We start from the raw sequence: 19594 nt of genomic DNA, 5'->3' as shown, positions 1-19594 counted from the left end.
GAATCACTGGCGCACTTCTTTTGTGAAGATTCGTCAACCAGTGTGAAAGATATAGTCAAGCCAAAAAACGCTTTGTCTATGGAAACATTGTCCTAACTATAACTACCTAGTGGCAACCACCACTAGGTAATATATATGTGTTTGTGTATATATAAATATATATATATATATATATATATATATACATATATATATAATTTAAAAAACGAAAGGTCACAGGTACGTTATAGTTAGGTTCTGAATTTACTAGCACAAAAACCAGAGAAATTCAGCAGTTATAGTTAAAGTTTATTCAAGTAACTAGAACTCACGGTCTAAGGTAACTATAACTCGCACCCACACCATGCACAGTTTTTTCTTCAGTAATTTGACTTCTAATGTTCCATTGATATTTTTATTGATGTTATAAAAGTTGTCATGAAGGCTGTATTATCTGGGGTAATAACCAGTGCATGGCGAGGGCGTGAGTTATAGTTACTTTAGGCTGCGAGTTATAGTTACTTGAAATAACTCTAACTATGACTGCTGAATTTCTCTGGTTTTCTGTGAGTAACTTTGGAACCCTACCTATAACGTCCCTGTAACTTTTGTTTTCTAATGAATTTCTATGTTTTAAAAAAAATCTATTTCCTAATGAGAACGTCCCTGTAACCTTAATTTTTTTTCATGAATTTCTATTTGTTTTAAACATAAAGTAATTTTCATTACTATATGTTAATCTAACTACAGCAGCGCAAGGCCAGTCCCTGTGGCCAACAGCCTAAACCCACACTGTTTAATCCCTTTGGCCATGTACAGTGGCAGTTGGCCGCGGGGCTTGTCTCTCTAGAATAGGTGTGAGACTGTGTGCGAGAGTGTCTGGGTGTAAGAGTGGGTGTGAGATGCTCTATATGGATGTGAGAGTGTCTGTCTGGGTGTGAGAGTAGGTGTAAGAGGGTGTCTCTAGGTGTGACAGTGGGTATGAGAGTGTCTCTGTGAGTGGGTTTGTAAGTGTCTGTGTGGGTCTCTGAGTGTATGTGTGAGAGTCTGAGTGGTTCTGTCAATGGGTGTATAAATGTCTGAGTGGGTCTGTGAGTGGGTGCATGATTGCCTAAGTGGATCTGTAAGTGAATGTTTGAGCCTGAGTGGGTCTGTGAGTGGGTTCATGAGTGTCTGAGTGGGTCTGTGAATGGGTGTGTGAGTCTTTGAGTGGGTCTTTGAGTGTGTCTTTGAGGGGGTGCGTGAGTCTCAGAGTGGGTCTATGAGTGGGTGCTTGAGTGTGTAAATGGGTCTTTTAGTGGGTGCATGAGTGTCTGAGTGCGTGTCTGAGTGCATCTCTGAGGGGGTTTATGAGTGTCTGTATGGGTGTGTCAGTAGCTGTTAGAATGACTCTGCTACAAAGGAACCTAATCTACCCTTTTATCCAACAATAGTCCACAGCTTTGCTCAAAATATCTACCCAAGTGGGGTTCTTTCTGCCTCCTTGGGTAAATGTCCTGTATGTGTTCTACATTACAGCTGTATAATGGCGCACAAGGTAATGTCACCAACATGATTGTTCCTATTGCCTGTTTCTCTAGAATTCTGTCATAACATGAATCCTCCTATGGAGGTCTAAGAGAATACAAAGACATAAATCTTCACCAAACAAGAAATCTTCCTCTCATCTATATGCTTCTTTGTTTTGTGGAGATGTCCTCATATTCCTTGCCATCAAGAACACGCCATCAAAATCAGAGGGAGACACACTGTGGGGCCCTCAGTGACGTCTTTGTAGTCTCATTGGCCTCTATATAGGAGGATTCATGTTATCACAGAATTCTGGAGAAAGCTGCACGAGGAAAATCACATTGTCAAACGCACACAAGGTTGCTGGAGACATTTCCTCATGGTCCATTAGGCTGCTGTAGTGTAGAATACATGCTGAACATTTACCCAACAAGGTAGCATTTACTAACTAACTTGAAAGCACTCCAGTTAGGTAGACGTTTTGTGCAAAACTGTGGACTTTTGTTGGATAAACAAGCAGGTGAGCTTCTTCTTTGACCATAATGCTCATTTCAAAGAAATTCAAACCTCAACAGGAAGCACTTACAAATATAAACGTGGCAGGTGCCCCAGTTAAAGCTCCACTTCTGGAAAGGACAAATGATCCTAACACCTGGGCTTGGCAATGGCAAAGCAAGTGTGTTTACTCGGCGATCCCATATTGCAAGGTATTTGAAATCATTTGTGGAGGTGAAGACATCGTTGGTCTATTGGAGCACAATCTGTATATGACTGTGCTGAGTGGGTTATTTCTTGTCATTTCCTGGGGGCCACCCCTCCTCTGGCTGATCTCAGCCCCAGGGATTCCACGTGATCAGCTCTATTCAATGGGGAAGAGTGGCCACGTGGCCCCCGGCATATTTTGTCCCCAGGAACTCCATCAACCAGGGCCCAGCCTCATAATATATTTTATTTTTTTGGGGAGGGGGGCCTTGTGGCACCCCTCCCTGGGCAGATCTCGACCCCAGGGACCCCATCACTGGAGCCCATTCTTAAGGGGTGACCCTACCCTGGCCCCTTTTCTCTTTTTTTTTTTTAAAACTTTTTTGGTGGGACTCAACTGAAGCTGAGTCCCAAGATGGTTGCCAACACTTCATTGTTGAAGTGTTGTCAGCCAATCAGATATCAGAGCGGGGACAGTTGGATCCGTGGAGGATCCGCGTCTCTAGAAATCTATATTATTTTATCTCTAATTACTTCAAAACTACTGAATGGATTTACACCAAATCACAAAAAGCACACTTTCTGGACCATGAGCTAGCTTTCTGCCAAATGTGGTGTAATTCCATCCACCAGTATATTTATATATATATACATATATATATGCCTAAACTATTATTATGCATGCTTCTCTAGTAATACTACTCTACAATGATTGTATAATATTTAGCGTCTTGCTTTTATTAATAATGGGTTTGTCTTTAGCGGGCAAGTATACAGCTACTACCCACCATCTCTCTGCCTTGGTAACTCCTGCTGGATGGGCCTATGAATGTAAAGCTCAACAAACTCTCTCACTGATCTCCACTGACCACCAGAAGGCCGTGACACTGCTGTTATCAGAGGTTCGCATTCAGCCCTTTGACATTAAGAATGATTTTGTCTTCAGTGAAGGTAAGAACATTGAGCTATTTTTATTTATCAGATTGGCCATGCTTATTTGTGTATGTGAATAGATATATTTACTCACAAATCAAGGATAATATACACATAATGACTAGCTTTGATTATAACATTGCCTATGTTTAAAAACCTGAAAAGTTCACTTAAAAACACGCAGTTAAAATACAGTTATAGTTTCAAATTGAAGTTGTTTGGTCAAATATGGCTATTCTATGGTCCATAACTCACACCACAATCCGGTAAAACATAATTTTCACATCAAATGCAATGCTGCACACCTCACTCTTGATGTGACAGATGCAATTACAAATATTGTAAATATTTTTTTAGATAAGTTTACATGCACATTACCCTTAACACAATGAAAAGGTGACTATGAATGTAGTGCTAATTAGAGGCAAATTTAAGAGCCCCTAGCGCCTCCTTGCACCACATTAGCGTCATTTTGTTTTTTACGCTAAGGTGGCCCAAGGAAGCCAAGATCACTGTGCCACATTTACAAAGTGGCACAATGCATGCATTATGCCACTTTGTAAACATTTGCTCTACATTGTGCTTGCACCAGGAATAATGTATGCAAAGGGGACGTTACCCCATTAAGGGGGGGCAAAAAAATGTCACAAAGAAATCCAAGAGATTTCTTTGCATCATTTTTTGGGCACTTTTAATGCCTGCTCAAAGCAGGTATTAAAAGGAGGCACACCATTGTTTACAATGGGCCTCAATGGGCTTTGCATGATTAGCGTCAACATTTTTTACGTTAATCCTTCACAGCTCTGCTAGTATCAAAATTTCTGATGGTAGTTCCCTAACTACCAACATTGTGCACCATATCATAGAAACGCCACACACATGGTGACGTTAGGAGGGCGGTAAGGGGAGCACCCAGTGCAGCGCCACCTTTCTTAAATCTGGTTTTTTAAGCATGTATGGTTATGTAATTACATTGTGCATTTAGGTGTTGTTACTTACTGGTAAAACTATGGTTAGGTCATAACCATTGCATTTGGTGTGCAAGTTATAATTACGTCCAAACGTACACAGCTCATGCCAGTGAAGTGGATGCAGCATTTTCTGCTATTTCTTGTTTGCAGTATGAGGGCAGATGGGCAGGGGGTGCTGCTGCCCACACAGCACTGCACAGAACTCTGGGTCTGGTGTGTCTAAGCCCAGCATTACTGACATTTTTCAGATCTCTTAGTAGAGGCATGCATTGCCTTAATGCAAAGCCAGGTGTAAGATCTGCAGATCCACATGTCAGTTGCTAAGGCATTTCTCCTCAATGGTGAATCTTAAAAGTCTAGATTTTTGAGTGACAGCTGGTTGCAGCCATGGTCAAGGAGGCCATAATGCTTCCAAATTGACTAGGGTGGAGCCCTCAGTAAAGAACTTGAAACATAAGTCTTTTGAATCACATTGGTTTTCATGCCATAGTGTTGTACAGATGCATTTAAAAGCAATTCTGTAATTTGCTAGGTCTTATGGAACTCTGCAGTCAGTTCATTAATTTCTTAGTGCCATCCTGGTGTTAACTTAAATCTCCTACTTTGGTGTGGACAAATGGATGTTGATAGCAGCAGTGAGTTACAGGAATGTTCCTGCTAATCTAAAAAAGATATCCTCAGAGTTGAAGTGGAGACTTATTAATTTCCTCTATGTAGAGGTTTAACATATCGCAGCAAACATGCACTATTGTCAAGGCCTTCAGGGCCTGAGGTTCCCAAAGCAGATAACCCTACGGCCCTATCAATAAGAAGAAGTATCCACCATTTCTGGGAATGGTGTGTGAGGCAACCCATCAATGGAAGTGCTATTCAGTCCTGCATGTACACTTGGCAAGTGGGTAGGCTGGGCAAAAATCACATAATTTGTTCTCGCAAAGTTTCACTAAAGTCTATGAAAATGTCAAAAATTAGTGAAATCTGTTGAACCAATATCTCTTGTCACTTTCTTTTAATGCATGTATACCTAAAAAGTCTTGCAAGTTACCGGCAGGAGACTGAATTGAGTAGAAAATATGTCTTGATGAGACATTCTCTGTGTGAGCCAATCACTCACAAAATGTCACAATGGGACATTTTAATGGGAAATGTGTGCTAAAATATTTGCTAAGTGATGCAGAGCATAATTTTGAGAAATGTACGAATTTCATGTTATGTGAAATTCAGGAACTATGTGAGTTTTGCTGCCATAATGAAAATGTCACCAGGGTCTAGTAAGTACCTCTTCTGCTGGCAAGATGGCTAGATGTGCTACAAAGTTTTCAAGGTAAATGAGACACAGTTTACTATAGAGAAATGTGAGCTGTTATTGGTAGAATAAGAATGCCTATTAACTAATCTATTGCAAATGTCCCTGTTTGAGGCACATAGCCATCTATAACAGCAGAGTGAGCAGTGGGAATTATTACGATTCAGTTTTCTACTTGTTAAGTCGCATGCAATACATCACCTTAAGCCAAATTAAGTGCAGAAAAAAGTTATGATAAAAGTGCTCCATGCGACCACAGCCCTTCGTGTTGCCTCTTGCAACGAAGTTATCACCTGAGTACCTGAGAATCATCTCAGAACTATTTTCTGTCTAATTCCTCAGGGTGAAAACGTACAACACAAAGTGTTGCATGTTTCATGTTGCTGTAGACAATTACACCCATATGAGGTAACAAGTCTATAGTCTAGGAATTTCTACAGAAAGAAAGTTAGACATCTGCACAGCTTTTTACTTGTATTACTCATCCAAACTCCTGGAAATAGTTTATTTGAATCCCAATACAGAAATGAGTTTACCAATGTTGAGTCAACATTTACTTTCACCGTTACAGGTTTAGGTATAGACAGAGAGTATTTTAAAATAGAATGAAAGCATCCATGTTAAGTCTAACCAGTCAGCACTCTGCATGGGGCACATGTTATAAAATTGTGAAATTTTCAAGTAACTGTAGTGCATCTTGCAAAGTGACATTTCAGTTTGTCAGACGTTGTGGTTATAACGTCTCTACTTTTGTTGGTATGCTAACAGCTTTTGCTTCCTGGGTCCTCTTGTTATCAATACTTCAAAGAAATACAATACCATTACGTGTAGAGGGAGTGGGATTTGGGTCAGCCCAGTCATCTCTTTTTTCATTCTTTGTCATTGTTTAGCTGGCCGTTCCATCGAGCCTGTAGTATTTCAAAGATTACATTGATCCATTCGGTTTTGGTGAGGACACATCAATTCGTGCTTTTGATGGACTACAGGTGTGACTTGAAAACCAATGTGTTATTTTATGCATTTGCTTTGCTGACATGATTACATTTTAATTATTGATTTATGGCTTTTTCCTTTGTCATGAGGACAACGAGAGATTCAGCATTTCCACTTGCACTTTAATTTCCCTTACTTTGCTGTCATAATCATACGTTTTTTAATGTATGGCTTCTTTTCTTCACAAAGTAAAAACAAGCTCTTAGGTTTTCCTAAAGATACAATGAACGTACTGGCCCGTTATCGGACATATCTCCTATGCAACATTTTTTGTTTATTCCTTTAAGTTTACCATCTAGAAATATTTCAGCTTCTGCCTCGTTTCATAATGGCCTTCTTTGAGGGCACCTCTCAGTTTTTCTCATGAAGGCTTTTCAGCAAAGAAGGGCAAAATACAGTGGGCGTCAGAAGAGTAAACATCTTTCACCACAAGCTATTGGCTGTTTGGTCTATCACCCCACCTTTTACGTTGTGCGTCCTTTGCAATGGATGTGGTCAATTGTTTACGTTATGTGGAAGGGTCTATTTGATGAATGCAGAATTCATCTTGAAAACACGGTTTCCTACTCTAAATGCAAAACGTTCCGCATTATAAGAAACTGCTTACTTTAAGTATGATATGAAAAGTAAGTATGTAAAAGCTCGATATTATGTGTTTTCGCTATTTTTAAAGAAAATAAGTTTTTATTATCGGAAAGAAACGCTGCATAAAAATGTTTTTCTTTAAAACAATAGCACTTGACAAATATAATCCAGCATTTATAAACGTTTTCCTGATTAGCTGTTTCATTACTTTACTCAGGCTCCCACTTCATTCCTGAGGACAGATTGGACGGTTTCTTTTCATTGTGAGTGTGCCCCACACAAAGATTGATATGCAATTGTGGTCCTTCTTTGGTGTTGCTGGTTGACTGTTCCACTGTAGATGTTCTGCTGTGTTGCTGGATGTACCTGCAGTTGCAGTCCTTATTCAATGTTGCTCACTGTGTGTGCCACTGTAGTCCTTCATCTGTGTTGCTATTTTTATGCTATTGTGGCCAGTTTTGTATGTCACTGGTTAGAGGTGCCACTGTGGTCTTTTGTCAGTGTTTCTGATTGTATGTGTCACTGTAGTCACTGTAGTCTATGTTTAATGTCACTGGTATGTGTGCCATTGTGGTTGTTCTTAAATATGGCAACTTTGGATTCACTCTTGCTATTATAAATACAATTTAATTTCCTAAGTATTTTCCAAATTATATAACTGTAAAGTTTGCAGCCCATTATAATAAACTGCAGCTGCTCTATTTAAATCTCTGTAATAGCCTGTGGAACTGCAGGCTGGTGCTGTTCACTCTCACAAAACATAGAAACCACCTGTGCTACTGATGGTTCGTGCTGATCACTCTTTTCACATCTCGTAACAAGTGGTACTGCTAGGGTGTGCTGCTTATTCTTGAGACGCCTGTGGTATTGCAGGCTTGGATTGCTCTCTGTTAGGATGCACAGTAATATCATGTGGTTTGGCAGGCTTGTATTGCTCAGTTTCCTAGGTCTGGGTTACCACCATAGCTTTCTGCAAGAGCTTTTGTCACCAATCTTCCAATCTTCCAAGAAATGTACACACAGTATATTATGCAGCACTTACCTCGTGACAATGTCTGTTTAGTATATCATCCCACCTCATAGAATAAGAAGTGCCTCTATTGAAATGCATCATTTTTTTATGCATGTGCCAGAAACTATTTGGTAATTAAAGAAGCCATCTTCAAAAGGTGGCTTCCCAGCTAAAAACACATTCTGCAGTACAGTGGTGAAAGAGCCATCAGTTCAAGGGTCCGCCATTGAGGATCTGCCAGTGGAATCCCTTGGTTTATTAACATGCTCAAATGGAATAGGAACAGCATATGAATGGTGGATGGGCCACTACTGTTTTTTCAAAGATGTCTCTTGTCCACCACTCTCTAAATACAAAGTCTTTATTCATTTTACAAGCTGGCCAGAACTGAAGACGTTAAATGCAGTTTAGCAAACTGAGTTTTTCAATTGAACAATACACTATTTTGCTTCTCATGTAACGTTTTATGTTACCTGGTAGAGTTCCATCCACTGTTTACCAAAAACAATTGAAGAACAGAACATTTTCATGAAGCTGAAAACATACATAAAATATATTCTAACACTAAAACTAAAAATATTAATGTAATACCTATGTCATGTAGATTAGTGGAATATAACAATACCTCCCCCATGCTGAATACATATCAATGTTTCGGTTTCACAACGTTTTATTTTTCTGGACCTCTTTACTATCTATTCAATGTCCAACAATGATGAATGGTACGACTTCCTGTCTAAATCGTGTCTTATTAATCAAGAGGATACATTCATTTCCTAATGTTCTAGTTTTCCAATGGATCAGCACCACTGTTAGGAAAATCTTTTCTTGGACATTTAACCAAGGAATCAATCTTCATGTGCTGGGTTCTTCATTGAATAATTTAGTGAACACTGATTACATATTTAAAAAACCCTACATGTAATGGGGGTAATTACAGTTTTTACTAACAATCCTAACTATCCGATTCAAGATCTTTATGTAACACTTATGTATGTGAAAGAGTGCAAGAAGTGGTATTTGAGTATTAAAAGCGTTCTCAAGTCATATACAAACTCCATTAAAACAATCAAGATAAGTAATTATCAGAAACAACATTTACGTTGATTGACAAAAAATAATTAATTCAAAACACATTATTATATATCTACAATTTCATTCATAACATAAAGTATGCAATCATGAAACATTAATTAAAATATACACAAATATTATAAATTAGACAAAGAATCCCACCATTCGAATACCATATTTAAAAGAATCTGCTAACTATATGTATGTTACGTTCACCCTTGATCAAATATGTAATTTAATCGTATTCTCACAGATTTTCTTAAAAATAAAATACGCAGAAGGATTGCTTAACAACCAGAAAGATGATAGAGGTGTATTTGCTATTAGCCTCAGTTTATTGTCAAGGAGGCAAATAAAACAAAGAATCTGTTGATAACTCACAAAGAAAGAAATAACCATTAATGGAGGACTTTTCCATTGGGTACTCTTATTTGTAGATGGAACATAATAATCACAATTACAACATATACATTTTGTATCACATAGAAAATAACACTAAGGTCCTTCTAAGCATTTTGCAGGTGTGTTCACCATTCTGTGTGACTTTGATAGCTCAACTATTGACCTAGCTTTGACTCTTGATATCTATGATGTCATCTTTCCAGCATTACAGTAACTACGTTTGTATTCTTGTAAACACTGGGATGGCCTAGGTTAACATAGGACTGATGGAGGACATTAAGGGAAGGATGGTGATAGCATCAAGGTATGCTTTCATTAGAATAGCTTTATATGAGGCCACATAGGCTTTGGTCCAAATAGGGGCCCAGGAAAATAACAGATTCAGATTCATACTAATAGTCATGTATGGCAGGGATATCTCAAAGTAGAGAATGAAAGTGGCAGTTGCTTGGGGGTGTTGCAACAACCTTCTAATGAACCTATCTTCTTCCAGTTATAAAGGATGTAAATTCACATAGCCCCAAATGCTGCTTTCATATGTGGTATTATCCACTGATCTTGCCATATACCTTTTAGGATTTAATAAAAAAGTTTCCTAGAAAGAAACTGACTATTTCTTAAAATGGGACCTGATATTTAAATCATGGTAATCCATATATTAAACACATCAGGAAATGAACTACTCTAGTCCATTGGCTGGACATGAGATTACAACTGAATCCTATATATTACCAAAGAGATGTGTCTCTGACAAAGATTGGAGAATCCGACTAAGCAGGTTGCCACTTATCTAAAAATAAATGTATGCACATATGGAGGAGGAGTGGCACAAGACAGGTCCACATCTAAAGCCTCATGTTGAACAAAACTATTTCACCTTAAGGAACATATCCTTGCAATAAGATGTTTTGATACCAACAAGCACATAGTAAATCATTGACAATAGATAACTATGGTTTAACTCCATGCTGAATATGTCATAACTCTCCTTTATTCTGCCCAATGTTGCATAATTGAGAATATCAGACTGCCTTTAATTGTTGCTGTGGCATTCATCAATGAGCTTAGTCAGTTGCAGGTTGGGTTTGTCTTATGTACACTTTTTTTTAAATTGTCATTATAACTGATTGATGCCAGAAGTCAACATGATGCCAGTTGCCATCATATTATAACAGCTCAGATAACTGATAAAAAATGAAGAACACCACCGGGGCAATTTATTTAAAACATGTTTAAAAGCTTGTTACCTCGAAATGTATTTTTGCTTCACATGATTGTTTGCATGTGTCCTGAGTGCATTTGAATATATATTTACTAATAATATAACAGTCTGAAGTGTGCTACCTCGCGTTCTGAAGAAATCTAAGGATTAGGGTGCTATCTGCTGGAAACATATTAGCTGATAAGTCCAGTTTATCAAACAATTATGTATTATACTTCTTCACAGATTTTAGTACATTTTTAAAGCAGCCATTGTATCTCAAGAATCACATGGTATACGTTTTCAATTACTGTCCAACACTACCAGCATAGGTTTCAAGAAACCGTGTGAACCTTAGTTCAGTGTAACCATCAGCAGTGTTGCATCATTCTCTGTCATAGCATAGTTGTTATCCCAAAACTGTATATGGAAGGAACACTTCAAAGAAGTAACTGTGTATTCGGTGATAAAAAGCTTAATTTGGTGACTGGACTACCCAGCCATCAGTATGATGAAGGAATATTATGTGAAGCAGTGGAAGATCTACCCCATTTAGAGTTTTAAGCGACATCAGCAGGTCCTTTGTCCCACTGTGGTGTCTGTCAGCATGGTGGGAACCATCTTAGAAAAAATGCAATGATGACAGTTCCACCATGGAAGTGTGAAAGTTCCTCCACAGTGAGTACCGCAAATGTATCCCCTGACATGCAGGGAGCTTAGATTGGCAGTTTGGGAATGTAAAAATCGTTGGCCTAACAAGGCAGGTGTATGCTACAAACATGGTGATGATACTTCAATAATGTCTATACTGTGGAAGGTAGACAGGACTTCTGCTTTGTGGCAGATGTCCCTTTGCCACCCTCCTCTAAATTGAGCTTTTAAATTAGTACCCTCTGGTAATATACATATAATTCGCCATATTCTCACTATGTCCTATCATTTAGGTAACTAAGACCATGAGCTGGCATAAAATCCATCAACCAACAGTCGGATTTTTCCATTTAAAAAACCCCACACATCTGTTGTCCCATGCTTAGTTCTTATTTCTCTTTTTTACTGTGACCATTCTGTTTTAGAGGTGTTTGGTAATTGAAATGTTTTCAATTTCTGATGAAAGCACTAAGGGGCATATTTATACTTTTTGTTGCAAAACTGCACGAACGCAGTTTTGCATCAAAACGTTTTGCACTGGCTCGCACCATTCATTCCTAAGCGCCAGCCGGGCACCATATTTATGGAATGGCGCAAGCTGGCACAAAGGGTGGGCTAGCGTAAACAAAAATGATGTTACGCGGGTGGCGGTATCGGAGAAGGGGGTTTTGCACCAAAAAATGACGTTAGGCAGGTTAGAGTAAAAAAATAAATACTCTAACCAGCCTAGTGTAATTTTCTGATGCAAAACCATCTTAAAAAAGACAGAAGTCATGCCCACGACCCCAATGGCCAGAAATAGGCCTACAGGTCCCCCAATGCCTGCCCTGACCCAGGTGTTGAATAATGGGGCAAAGCACGCTTTGCCCCATTATTTGACCCCTCTTCCCCCGTGCATGATTTTAGCATGGAGGGATAAATATGGCGCTAAGGCCATAGAGTCATTTTTTGCATGGGAACACCTACCTTGCATCTCATTGACACAAGGTAGGTTTCCACGTCCCAAAAATGACTTTTACTCCATAACTTTGGTGCTAGACGGGTCTAGCGCCAAAGTTTAAATATGGAGTTAGTATTGCACCAAATTTGCGTTAAACAAATGACGCAAATTCGGCACAAAACAAGTATAAATATGCTCCTAAATTTAGAGGAAAATGTTTCCAACATAGAAAAAGTGAGTAGGAGTAAATCCCATCAACGCATTTTGATCGATACTGTACATCTTTCAGAAAAGTTAAGCTTTTCAGTACCATTAACCTGTAAGTCAGCCTCATGAACTTTTGCAGAGATGAGGTTAGGTGATGTAGATCTGTGGCCCATCTGAGTCAATCAATGTCATGTATCATTGTGCATTTCAAATCTATCAGGTATGTGGTGTCACTAGAACTAGCACTGTTCTATGCCACTGCTTTCCTCCAAAAGCGTTATGTTGATTTTTTTAATGAAGCTCTTTATTGGATTCTCATAATGAAAATATTAGCATGTTATCAAACAATTACATAAATGTGGTAATGGTCCCCTTGACATGAGCCCTATGTTTACCGGACCCACACTGTGCGACCTTGAGCACTAGTCTGGATGCCAGGCATCAGATTCCATTGGTTATTTTTAGTTCCATACTATGTCGTAATTCTGACTTGAAGTGTTCTCTCCCGTTTCACCATGCTTTTCATAATTATTGTAGGCAGTCAACAATCCCTATGAAATCATCCAATTTCTACTCACATGAGCCACTCATCTATTCTTAGATATCTTGGGTCTGCCTATCCTTCCTATATTACTCTGAGCTGTCGTCAAGTTCATTTTCAACTAGAGTTTCATCAGTCTAGCAAGTTTTGTGATCCTTAAAACACACAGGATTCTTAAATCATGTTCCTTCTCTGCATTTTTGTTTTTACATTAGAGTTAGGAGAGAAGAACACCGTACAAACATTAAGTAAAGAAAAGGATATATATGAAACAATTAGATTGGACATATATGAAGATGCAAATAAAATATGAGATATTAAGTGTAGATTGTGTATTAATAAAATGTAAGCATAATGGTCCCATCCAAAACGAATGACACCAGTTGAAAGAAAGCAAATAAATCCACAGTTTATGTTGATATTGAAAAAGTGCTTCTAACATTTAGCAATAACATGACAGTCACAATCCTAAAATAAGAACTTAATTCTAAGTCCCTAGATGTGAGGCAAGGTGATCAAGATCTAAAACCGTGCTGAAATACCATTATGGGAATAATATCTTCTGACCACAGGGAGATAAATTTGCATACACATATTTATTAGTATCATGCACCTCTAAAGTGGCGAGTGCTATTATAATGCCCTCTTTATTTATTCCATTGTTCTTGTTCTTAGACCGACCTATCTTATTCACTTCAGAAAACATGTCATCCCACAACACAGAGTAATAAACTGAAACTTTCTGAAGTTCTAAAATGATGAATTGGGTGAAGTTCCATCATAAAGATAGCTTGGAGACAGAGTACACTCCTTCGGTTGTAAATATGTTAATACTCCAGGTACCATAAAATGAGTGGATACCTTGTGCCATTTGCCTCTCTCTCTTAAATAACACTCTGCTGAATTCACTGTGTGTAATATTTATTGATGATAGTAGGTGAAAATAACGGGTATCACAGACTCTTGTAAGATAGCACCAATTCCAAATACCTAACAGACGTCAATATGAAACCTTACCTAATTTCATAGCAGTTTTTAGTTTTATATACTTAAAGAAGTAAGAATGGTAATATTTATCAAGGAAACAGCAGCAAGTTTTGCAGCCCTCTTGAATGCCACACAATGAGGCCCTTCTGAATTGGGGGCGCTTGCACACCTAACAGTCCTATCCATGAATTCCTCCCTTCCATTATTATATTAGGGAACTTAAGTAACATGCAGTTCCTTTATTTCTTAGCCAATGCAGTGTAACAGCTCTAGTATTTTCAATGTTGCTTTCTATTAAAGTTTATATGTCTACCAATACAATTTCTAGTGGCACTGCCTGCAATTAGCTATGGCAAAGGATGTACCAGGACCTGAAATATGCAATGGGCACACTGTCCCTTTTTGCTTCATGGCACACCTTTAAGCAAGTGCTGCGAATGCAAACAGTGATAGTGTGGACTATTACAAACAATATGTCGGACCAAGTACAGCTGCGAACTCGCAGCTACCAGAGGCAGCATGTTATTGAAAACATGGAGCAACTTCCCTCAAGCTACACAGTGTTTCACAGTGCAGATGGCAGCCACCTACACTTTTCAAAGATGGCACACAGTCCTCCCTGCAGACATGCAAAGTGATACAAGGAAGAAGAAATGAATACATTTATCTTTATAACACATGGTTTCAAAAAGTAAAACGTTTTGATGCAAAACCCTGTCTCACATTTTAAGTAGATAGGGTTTTATGTTAGAAATGGTAGGTAGTTGCATGGGAACACCCATGTAATGGCCCCTTGACGCTAAAGGTAATGCAGTGTTTGGAGCTGCTTTGCCTTACTTTTAGTCAGTTTAAAGAGTAAAACAAGTTTCATGCTAGAAAGTAAATAATTAAAAAAACATCTTACACTGGTTTGCATCACTTTTATGACACCAACCCAGCACAAAATTGTGATAAATACTTCCTCTGTGTGAAGCTATGTGTTGGACCTGGCACACTCGGCAGGGTCGCCCCAATCATTTTGCCTTGTACCCTCCACTTTTTGCTGAATTCATTTTTGTTCGCCTTAGAACTCAGTGCACCGTACCACTGCTAACCAGTAATAATGTGTCTGTGCCTTCTCCTTAAAATATGTTAGATTGCCTTATACCTAACTGGATTATTTGATGTACTTGTAGTTCCTTTATAAAGGGGCACTTCTTGTACCCAGAGCCTATGAATTAGATGCTACTAATGGGCTTGCAGCACTGATTGTGCCACCCACTTTAGTAGCCCTTTATACATACCTCAGGCCTGCCATTGCAGTGTCTGTGTGTGCAGTTTTATGCAGCCATTCTGACCTGGCAAAATAAGCCTTTTGCACACCCAAACCTTTTTTTCATATATGTCACCACTAGGGAAGTACCTGGACAGCCCAGAGGGCAAGGTGCAATATGTTTAAAAAGGTGAACATGCACTTTTAAGTTTTACAAGTCCTGGTAGTGAAACATTCTTACATTAATTTTTCACTAGGCCATGCAAGGCCTATCTCTCCCATTGGAGTTGCCTTATTACATTTATAAGTGTAATTTGTTTAGTGTCTTTGGAATTGGGTGAAAAGCCCTATTTAGTGGTGACATTTTTTTAATCATCAGTTTAAAAATGCCACTTTTAGAAAGTTGGCATTTTTCTGCCATTAGCGCTATTGTGCCAATTGCCTGGGTCACATGACTAGGTGTAACTGACAGTTAGTCTTTGTGAGTTCCTCCCAGACAGTTACACAATAGAGGGATTAGGTGTGGCAGAGTGGGTCACCTGCTAGCAGGATGGGGGTTTGGAGCTGAACACAACCCTCCTACACCTGAATAGCCTGCGCTCTGCCTTCACACAAAGGATTTAACTACCCTGTATTGTCACTTCAGCAGCTTGGAGCTAGGGCAGTGGAGACAGGAAATTCCATGCTACTGTTTAGAAGCTTCTGCCACATTTCCAGAACCAGGGCACCAGAGTACAAAAGAAGGAAGTCAGGCACTAACTCTTCAGTACACTTCTGCAATTGTGGATACTCTGTGAAGAACAAGGACTGCTGTGCTGCTACAAGAACTGTCACTCTGCTGTGCTGTTGTTCTGGTGTGCCGACCTGCTACTCTCTTCCCTAGGGAAGAAGAACTGGACCTGCAACTTCATCCTGATCCCAGCACCCAGGAGTGATTCAAAAGGTAAGACTGCTGGGCTCATGATCGGAGTCTCAGGAACATAAAATCTTTCCCATCAACTCCTGGACCTGTTTTCAGTGAGTTCCTGATCCCTAAGAGTTGCCTCTCAGGTCTTGGACCCTTGGTGTAGCTCTTAAACTCAAGCTTTTGGGCTGTTTGCAGCTGCAAATGGGCCTGTTCGCACCGAAACGGCTGCTGCAAGCCCATTGCTTTGCCCAGAAGCATTGCCATCCTGTGGGGGGCCACCAACATGAAGCTTGAGCCCTCCAGTCCATGATGCCTGGCTGCTCTTTGACCCACCCTGACTACGACCCTCAATGCTTTCCTTGCTTCCAGCGACCTTCTTCCACGAGAACTGACTCTTGGCAGAAAACATGAGAAGATAAACCGTCAACAGGACTAATCAGGGACTGTATCTGACCCACGTTCCATCACAGTTGGCCTGAACTTTTGACTTTGACCCGGTTCAGTGCGATCAGATGTCCACAGTTGACGGTTTCAGCTTTTAGGTCCTATACTGCAGTTTATTGTTTAAAAAATCATAACTCCAGTTCTACTGATTGGATTTTTGTTGTTTTGGTGTCAAATAATTTACTAAAATATACTCTATTTTTCTAAATTTGTTTAGGATTTTTACTGTGTTGTGGTTTCACTTTATTACTGTTTTGTTGCGGCATAACAAGTTAAGCCTCACTGCTTTTTGTACCAAGCTACCCAGGGTTAAGCACAAGTTAATTTAGTGACTTTTTGTGGTTCACCCTGCAAGGGATTGTGACTGTTGATTGACAAAGGCTCACACCCAACTCAACCAACAACGCAATTTCTCACACAATGATTATTCTCAAGCAAGGACAAGGGTGAAACTTCCACTAGTGCAAAGGTGCAAAACTATGTCTAAGTCCAGTTGTAAAGCAAATCCTTGCAAGTATTCACAATACTTTTGGCAGTTATTTTGTTTTATTTCACAAAGCCATTTCAACATAGAATGTGCTCACTATGCGTTATCAGGCACAATCATATCACTTGCATATGACTTTCACAGAGAAATATGGATGTAGCTTAACAGCCATTGCTGCCAATTTTGATCTGGGGAGCCAAATTAGAGTCTCGGCATTGGCTCTAGGCAAATCATTTTAATCCCTCTGTCCTTAAAATTCAATGAATCTGACTTATGTAATGTAAGATGGTGCTCATGTAAAGCACTCTGATGCCATTTGGTAGTGTTTTCTCTAGCTAAAACTGTAATAAAGTATATATATATATATATATATATATACACACATCCACACACACATGTACATATATTCACTGAAAAAACAAAGGTTACAGGGATGTTATAGTTAGGAAATAGAAGTAAAAACAAAATAGGAATTCACTTAAAAGCCAAAGGTTACAGGGACGTTACAGTTAGGTTCAGATTATAAATGTAGCAAACTATAGAAATTTACCTGTTGTAGTTAGGGTTATCTTAAGTACCTATAACTCATACCCTAAGGCAACTATAACTTGCGCCCCCACCATGCAGTTTTTTCATCAAAAACTTTGCTGCAAATGTTACATTGATATTTTCAGTGATGTTGTCAAAGATGTTCTGAGTGCTATAATTTTTGGGGTAATTAGCAGTGCATGACAAGGGTGCAAGTTACAGTTACTTTAGGGCACGAGTTATAGTTACTTGAGATGTCTCTAATAGTTGAATTTCTATGGTTTGGAACTGTTAGAAATGGGGTCTCTGGTTGGCAGTCAGTTTGCACTCTGTCCAAGCAGGGACCCTCGCTCCAGACAGGGAGATACACACTTAAGATAACCCCTGCTCACCCCCTTGGTAGCTTGGCACAAGCAGTCAGGCTTATCTCAAAGGCAATGTGTAAAGTATTTGTATCAAAACACACAGTAATACAGTGAAAACACTACAATGTAGACACCACATCAGTTTAGAAAAATAGGCAATATTTATCTAAAACAAACAAGACAAAAATCCAACATACACAAGTAAGTTATGAATTTTTAAATTAAAAAGAGTACTACTCCATAGAAAACAATGGGTGCATTGAGGTTACACAAAGTGCCTGGTTTGCGTCAAAAATAAAGCTGCACGGGCGAGTCAGTGATGTGTCGATTCCTTACAAGTGAGGCAGAACGTCGTTTCTTCTCCGGTCGGGTAGGAAATGCATATTTTTTCTCACCTGCAAGAGATCAATGCGTCGATTTCCAGACAGGCAACTTGAGTCCGGGCAGATTCACGTCGATTTTGATGCCTAGCTATGAAGCAGATTAAATCCGGCCACACAGTGATGAAGAACCACACTGTAAGGGGGTTGCATCGATTTCAGTGTTGTTTTTCCAGCTGCGATGCAGGTGATGTGTCGATTTCCCAGTTGCAATGCAGGTGGTGCATCGATTTCTCTGCTGTGATGCAGGTGGTGTGTCATTTTTACAGCCGCGTTGCAGGTGGTGCGTCAAAGTTTTCTCCGTTTGCTCCTATGTGTGCATTTCCACCTTGGTACCACCAGCTTCACCTTTCAAGGGCCCACGGACTGGAGTGGGTACCACTTGGCAGGGTAGAAGTCTCAGCAGAGAGTCCCGGTGCTGGCAGAGGAAGTCTTTGATGGCCCTAAGGCTTCAAAACAGGAGGCAAGCTCAGTCCAATCCCTTAGATAGACTTCACAAGCAGGAATATGCCACAACGTCTAGTCTTTGTCCTCTTTCAGGCAGAAGCAGCAACTGCAGGCCCACCCAGCAAAGCACAGTAACAGGCAAAGGGGCAGTACTTCTCCTCCAGCTCTTCAGCTCTTCTCCTTGGCAGAGGTTCCTCTTGATTCCAGAAGTGATCTGAAAATCTGGGGTTTTAGGTCCACTAGGTATACCTTTTTTGTCTTTAAAGTAGGCAAACTTCAAAGGAATGTCTATGTTGTTCACAAGCTCCTGCCTTGCCCGGGTCTGGCTGCAGACACACACCAGGGGGTTGGAGACTGCATTGTGTGACGGCAGGCACAGACCATTCAGGTGTAAGTGTCATCTCCTCCCTCCACTGTAGCCCAGAAGACCCATCAGGATATGTAGGCTGCACCACAGCTCCCTTTGTGTCACTGTCTAGTGGAGATTCAAAAACAACCCAACTGTCAGTCTGACCCAGGCAGGGAATACACAAGCAGGCAGAGTCACAGAATAATTTAAGCAAGAAAATGCCCACTTTCTAAAAGTGACATTTTTTAAACTGACAATCTAAAAACCAACTTTACCAAAAGATGCATTTTTAAATTGTGTGCTCAGAGACCTCAAACTCTAGATCTCTATCTGCTCCCAAAGGGAAACTGCACTTAAGAGATATTTAAAGGCAACCCTCATGTTAACCTGAGAGAGAGATAGGCCTTGCAGCAGTGACAACCAGATTTGGCAGTATTTCACT

At 39.6% G+C, this 19594-nt stretch overlaps 1 protein-coding gene across 2 annotated transcripts in view; it reads left to right on the top strand.

Annotated features, from left to right (window-relative positions):
* The window catches only part of LAMP5 (lysosomal associated membrane protein family member 5), a 177047-nt gene that overhangs the window by 121047 nt on the left and 36406 nt on the right, over positions 1-19594 (top strand). Inside the window, exons 5-6 of one of the 2 annotated variants that reach the window (XM_069234138.1) lie at positions 2953-3141; positions 7196-7241. In XM_069234138.1, coding sequence (XP_069090239.1) covers positions 2953-3141; positions 7196-7241 — 235 coding nt within the window. The remainder of the gene's footprint in view (positions 1-2952; positions 3142-7195; positions 7242-19594) is intronic. The other variant, XM_069234137.1, reaches the window with a different exon arrangement.

The sequence above is a fragment of the Pleurodeles waltl genome, chromosome 5, assembly GCF_031143425.1.
Source record: "Pleurodeles waltl isolate 20211129_DDA chromosome 5, aPleWal1.hap1.20221129, whole genome shotgun sequence".
Taxonomy (NCBI): Eukaryota; Metazoa; Chordata; class Amphibia; order Caudata; family Salamandridae; genus Pleurodeles; species Pleurodeles waltl.
This window is presented reverse-complemented; position numbering and strand designations above follow the sequence as displayed.